Below are 6,224 nucleotides of genomic sequence, written 5' to 3'. Positions count from 1 at the left end.
TCGTTGAACTAGATTATGGAATTAATCGATTTCGTACTTTGTGTGAAATAAACTTGTAATGACCTTTTGCTTAATATTTATTAAAGATTTATTCAATTTTTTGTTTTATTTTTAAATGCAGTTTTAAATTATTGTTTGTTTACATATGTAACGACAGCCCTGGTGTTTCTTGTCTAATGGCAACGCTCTGAAATTGCGCAGCAACCCCATCTGGCCACACTGACCCATTAGTTTTTTGTTTATGTTGGGTTGTCGGAAAAATCGGCTGTTTTCCGTGTGTCCGTCTGCCATGAAAAGCTGCTAAAAAGCTAAATATAAAAATCAGCGCAGCACACACGTTCCGCTGCCTGCATTGTTTGCCCATTCTAATGGGAAATTATGTGAGTGCGAGTCAGGAAAACGCATCGTGTGTGTATATATACATATATACATAAGTATGTAACTGCGCCCGTTTGTTTGTGTGTGTTTTTGTGTGCATGGTGCAATGGAAAAGTGATTATTATAAATGAAAATCAGTGAAATGTGTAAGTGTGGCACCGCAAACGCTTTGAACTTTTCCATTTTCATGTTTTCACCTTGTCTTCTCTTCTCTTCTTCACCCACCTCCCCCGTAGTCAACCAACTCCCACTTGTGCGTGTGTAGGAAGGCAGAAGGGTGTTTTGCATTCGTGTGCGTGCCAGATAAAAAGACTTTGAATTTCTGGAGGATATTAGTGTCAACTGTGTGGGGTATAATACGCCGTAGGCCCTAATATGCAGGCAAGTCCATTAATTACGCCAAAGGTCACAGGTTAGGCACGCAGCCAGGATCCAAGGAGCAATAATAATGTTGTATGAAGGCGACCTGTAAGCGAGAGCGAGAGAGCTGGTGTTTTGGTGTGAGTGCGTGGTAGAACAAAGAGGACGAAAAACACGGCTAACGAATTCGCCGCACGACACACTCGCCGCATGGCGAATTCAAACGTATCCCAGTGAACGAATGAGAAACAAAAGGATATCTTATTGAAACTGATTAAACTAAAGACTGCCGAATAGTTATATAAAATCCAAAACCATGTCTGCGGCCGAACTCGAGGCGGAGGCTTCAGCCCAGGAGCAACAATCCCAGCAACAACAACAAAATCAATCACAAAGCGAGGAGATAAATACAAACACTGCCATCAATGCAAATGCAACCACAACAAATAGCTACAACAATAATTTAGATACGGAAACCCAGCTTCAGATGCACCAGGATCCGCAGCAGCAGCAGGAACTCGAGGGCAATAGCAACAATGGCATCACAGGACTCGGCCTCAGTCTGATGAACTCCTCACCGCCGCCGCACAGCTACCGACATTCGCGGGCCTATCGCCACTTCAAGAATCCGCCACAGCCCCACATGTGCATCCGCACCACCACGGAGGCGGGCGAGGAGCTCTTCATCAATGTCCTCAGCTGGACGCGCATTGTGATACCGCAGGAGCCCAGCGATCCCATTCCCCTTTACGGAGGCATGCGGGTAAGATTCCTTAGATTAAGTGTCCTCAAACATTCACGTCGGTGTTTCCTTTATTAGTTATTTATGTTAATGTTCTTATTCATTAAGGTACCGCCTGGCAGCCCACGCAGTCCTCCCATTGTCTTTGCCGTAATGGCCAATCCGGAGGTGCTCAAAGACTCCGGACGTCACAGCAAAGATCCTGAGGAGCGACGAGCTATGGTGGAGCTGATGTGCGACTTTGTGGAGGCTATGAATCCAGGCGTGAAATTAGTCAGGTATATAATAACACTATTAGTTTACTGCCCGATTAAAAACAAGAATAAAAATATATGTAATACATCTCCAGAAACGCCGTAATACTCAAGGATCGCGATATCTCCGGCGAGCTGAAGGATGTCTGGAATGCCGTTCAGGCGCAGCGCGATCGCGAGAGGGAGGAGCAGATGATGCAGCAGCGCCAGCAGCAGCACTACCAGAACATCACCACGCAACAGATGTTTCCCAAATCGCCGGATGCATCGCGGGCAGCTAGTGCTGGTGCTGCAGTGAACGAGGCCAGCTCGCCGCCGGCTCACTTGTCTGAGCCGCTGCTGGTAGAGCAGGGAAATGGCAATGGCAATGGCATCACCCTGGCCGTGTTTGCCCAGCAGCTGGACAACAAAGTGGCCAGCGAGCAGGGTGAGCAGCAGGAGCAATCGCCAGTTTCGGAGGATGCTTGCGTGGATCAAACGGATGCAGGCAGCTCGCTGAATGGATCAACAACTGTGCTGGACAATCAGCCGGTGGCAGTGGAGAACGAACCAGAAGTAAAGGTTGCACCACCGGCAGCCACAAATGGTGCTAGCACTCCCACACCCAGCCACGCAACACCCACAGTAACAGCCACAGCCACATCATCGCCCAGTCCAACTCCAACTCCCGTTGTTGCTCCCGTCGTTACAGCAACTCCTCCACCTGCTGCTCCCGCAAAGAAGGAGAAACTGGGCGGCTTCCTGCCCAACGGCTGCATCTTCCCGCGCTTCAAGAACAACAAGCACAAGGACAAGGACAATAGTCACAAGGAGGGCAAGAGCAAAGAGAAGACCCTGCTGAATGCGCTGAAAAAGAGCAAAGAGAAGAAGGTGGCGCCCAGTGAACAGCCGACAGAAAAAGCCGCCGCCTCGGACAACGGAACAACGCAGTACGAGAAGAACTGCATCAACAATCTGGAGTGCGAGGTGCAGAAGCTGGACTTGAACAGCGGCACCAATGGCGACAATAGCATGTTCATCAAGCTGAAAGTTTCGCCGGCCAATGCCACAGCAGCGGCAGCGGCGGCCAAGTAGAGATAATCCTGAATTTACACACAAAAAAAAAATAAATAAAATCTCGTAGGTAAGTGGGAAGTTAGGACGATAGAGAGCCAGAGGAGGCGGCACTCTACCAGTGAACAGTGTCACTGTGTCAGCACTTAGGGCTTAGAGTCGTGGATAGAGTCGTGTAGCATATACAAGATTTATATATACAGATATATATACAAGCATTCACACACCCGTTTTTACACCGTTGGTCAATTTTTTGGATAGCCACTCAGAACCAGGACTAGATGAACTAACAGTTGTGCCATGCTCCAGCTCATAGACATTTATAGACGACAGCGCTTCTCCCAGGATCTTCCCCGGCATTTAACTGACAGAATGATAAACGTATTTACATAGTTCAATATATGTATGATTCGCATACAGTTTGCCTTATATACAACAAGCCCGAGAGAGCGACAAGAACCTAGCAAGAACCAGTTGATAAACACGAGAATAAATGTATTTAAAAACATAATCGTCGAATGAAACTCATGCGCCAAATGAACTTACCAGACTAACTACTAGCTCCATTCCCAAATTGTCACATCATCTCATCGTGAACCATACACCCACCAGGCATTTGCCCATCGATTCATCCATCCATCCATCCATCCATCCATCCATCCATCCATATCCATATCCATATCCGTGCAAAAGTATTAAGAAACTTCGCAGATCCAAGAACCCTAACCCTGGATCGATTGATCTCCACGCTTTGAAGTTGAGGGGCAGTGAAAACAGCGGAGGGAGTTTTAAAGCCGGCTCTTTAGTGCCACGACTAACTTATGTACCTTAGTATAGCCGAATGCGAAAACAGTATACAGATCCGCAATGTCGCTATTATGATTTATATTTTAAAGTTTAACTTTTAGTTTCCCCTTTTGGATACCGAAACGGGGAAACTACATTTCATTCTATTTATTTTCCGTTCGTGCTTGTTGTGTTGTAATTGTGTAATACTACTGTTGGAATTTTTAACTTTTACTGTGTTTATTGTTTGTGCTAACCCAATTCCAATCCCAATCCCTCAACTTCAAACGAAACCATTCACGAATCATATATTATAGAGAGTAAAAAACCACTAGAAATCGAATAAATATTCGGGAAACACCAGTGAAAAATGGTAAAACAAATAGTTTCAACTGCAATATCGGACTGAACAAAGCTGCCATATGAAAAGTATATACATGTAATGACTTTGTATATAAAGTTAGCTACAGATTTCCATAAAAGAAAAAAACGAAATTTCAATTGTGATTCCATCGAAAATCTAATTTTGTTTCCACATCGAAGAATTTAATTGAAGAACTCGAAAACACACACACAACGTATACCGAATAAAATATAATTTTGTTTGCTGGAAAAAACCGCATGTAAGCGGAGAATCCTAACAAAAAGAACTTTTCTTTTTGTTTTTAGTTCATTATATTTTTTTATATAGGTGCCATACAGGAAGCGTGTATGTGAATTAATCAAAATTGATTTCATCCAATTGGTATTAAGATTAAGCCCAGAGTTTCCTTAATTGTGAGTTGAAACGAGTACCGAAAACCCTAAAGTATATATACTAGTTTTTAACTGGTTGTAAATGAGAAATGCTCGTGTAAAATTAGTATTAAATTATAGCACGAACCCAACAACAACAACAACAACAAAAAAGCAACAAACATAACACTACAATTACAAATTAAATTAGTTTAAGACCCAAGTCTTCTAAGCGAAGAGCAAAAAGCAATAATTTTACTTGAAAAGAGAGTGACACGACAAGAAAATTATAATGATAAAAATGCGTGTGTGGCTAGTAACAGCAAAAGGGTGGAAATCTGGAAAACTCACGAACTCAGAGAGATGCAATAATGTTTCCTTGGAAATATCTAGAGTTTTCCGGAGCAGCCCGGAAAAATGTCTACAACAAACAAAAAGCACACACTAGCGGATGAAAAGCCAACAAAACAGAAAAACACACATTTTTATATGTATATGTATGTAATAATAAAAGATCGTATTTGACAAAAGTGTATTTAAAGTTTGCTATTTATTTTGCGAAGGATTTCAATAAATATGTGAAAATGTCTTAGCTACTTTCTACAGAACGACCTATACAAGGCGATGCGATGGATCCACCAAATCCATAAGGATCTAGATCAATATCTGAATCTTACTCATCCTTGTTGTTGATGGCACGCAGGCGTTCGAGCTCGGCACGCTCCTCCTTGTTGCGCAACAGGGGGACATTGTAGTCGAAGGCGTAGAAGAAGCCCTTGGGCTCGCCGGTCTCCTCGGGTCCGGGCACATATGGCGGCTCCTCGTGCACGTAGGGCTGGTACTCGGGCTCAGTGGGCTGGTAGCGACCCTCCTGCTGGTACTCGGCGGCATAAGGATCGGGATTGTGGCCAGCGGCGGCGGCCAGCTCACCCCACAGCTTGAAGTGCTCCTCCTCGGCCTTGAGGACAGCCGGAGTCTTAGTGGCCGGCAGTTTAAGGTGTGCCGGACGATTGTCCTCCACATGGAAACCGGTCTTATCAGCATAATAGTTGGCCACAAAGTCACGGCCATGTGGTTGGACATACTTGTACGATCCGGTCACTTTGCCCGTCTCATCGCGCTTCTCGTTCTTGCCCTGGTTCCAATCCCTATAGCCATAGGCAAATTGACCCAAACCATCCTGACCATGATACTGATGGGCATCGTAGTGCTCCTCCACATACTCCTCGGGATGCTCGATCACACGACCCATGTAGACGAACTCTCCCTTCTCGTTGCGCGCCTCGGGCAGGGGATTCTCACCGGTTTTCGGGGCATACTCGATGTCGCCAATGCCACGCAGTTGGGCGCTGTTAAGGAATTGCTGCGCCTCCTCGGGAGTTATGTTGATCTTGAAGATGTTCTCACCGCTGGCTAGTGTGGCCTGAAATGAATTAAGCGTAAAAATAATTAGCAAAATATTAAGACAAACCATTAAAGTGTGACTTGGGTGGTTAGCAGACTTTATGGCCAATTTAACACGCTACACAATTCTCGAGAGATCACAAAAAGAAGGGGTATGATGTCATATCACCATCATCATCATCAGTGATTAAAGTCTCATCTCACATGTAACGCGATGTTTGCTTAATTTTTGCACATTGTATAACTTTCGTATTTGCACTTTACGATCCGGACACATTTGACATTTATAGAGTCACCACAACCCGGACTTTAATTGAATGGATCGGATGGATCTATTCAGAGATGCTCGTAAATATCAGCTTAATTATGCAAATTATCTGCATTTACCAGCAACAGGGCAGCCAAGATGTAGCACTTCATAGTGGATTCGATTTGAAATATGAGTTATATGTGTGGTTTATCCAGGTATCACAACGTGTATTCGCTATTCTCCAGTTGGCGGGCTACTAATA

General features: G+C 44.4%; 2 protein-coding genes across 4 annotated transcripts; one reads left to right on the top strand and one right to left on the bottom strand.

Annotated features, from left to right (window-relative positions):
* Positions 1–188: 188 nt before the first annotated feature.
* On the top strand, positions 189–4,842 carry CG4022 (uncharacterized protein). Of its 3 annotated transcripts, none has more exons than NM_001259768.2 (4): positions 189–380; positions 615–1,501; positions 1,589–1,758; positions 1,830–4,842. In NM_001259768.2, the coding sequence occupies exons 2-4, from the start codon at positions 1,055–1,057 to the stop codon at positions 2,806–2,808; spliced, it is 1,596 nt and encodes a 531-aa protein (NP_001246697.1). In that variant the 5' UTR covers positions 189–380; positions 615–1,054; the 3' UTR covers positions 2,809–4,842. The 3 variants fall into 3 exon arrangements, with proteins under 3 accessions (NP_001246697.1, NP_001246696.1, NP_648307.1); NM_001259767.2 differs by having other exon boundaries at positions 189–434; positions 1,830–3,304; NM_140050.4 differs by having other exon boundaries at positions 189–524; positions 1,830–2,830.
* A 4-nt stretch (positions 4,843–4,846) lies between these two features.
* Positions 4,847–6,224, bottom strand: Cpr67B (Cuticular protein 67B). Its single transcript, NM_140049.3, has 2 exons — positions 6,100–6,224; positions 4,847–5,731 (listed from the first exon to the last, which is right to left on the bottom strand). The coding sequence occupies exons 1-2, from the start codon at positions 6,130–6,132 to the stop codon at positions 4,982–4,984; spliced, it is 783 nt and encodes a 260-aa protein (NP_648306.1). The 5' UTR covers positions 6,133–6,224; the 3' UTR covers positions 4,847–4,981.

This window comes from Drosophila melanogaster, chromosome 3L, assembly GCF_000001215.4.
Source record: "Drosophila melanogaster chromosome 3L".
NCBI lineage: Eukaryota > Metazoa > Arthropoda > Insecta > Diptera > Drosophilidae > Drosophila > Drosophila melanogaster.
The sequence above is the reverse complement of the archived record's forward strand: the minus strand, read 5'-3'. Positions and strand labels throughout refer to the sequence as shown.

Coding starts and splice junctions, on each gene's coding strand:
- CG4022 (NM_001259768.2), top strand. CDS start 1,055: ATGTCTGCGGCCGAACTCGAGGCGGAGGCTTCAGCCCAGGAGCAACAA. Junction 1,502..1,588: donor CCCTTTACGGAGGCATGCGG/GTAAGATTCCTT, acceptor TTATTCATTAAG/GTACCGCCTGGCAGCCCACG. Junction 1,759..1,829: donor CCAGGCGTGAAATTAGTCAG/GTATATAATAAC, acceptor ATACATCTCCAG/AAACGCCGTAATACTCAAGG.
- Cpr67B (NM_140049.3), bottom strand. CDS start 6,132: ATGAAGTGCTACATCTTGGCTGCCCTGTTGCTG. Junction 5,732..6,099: donor TCTTGGCTGCCCTGTTGCTG/GTAAATGCAGAT, acceptor AATTCATTTCAG/GCCACACTAGCCAGCGGTGA.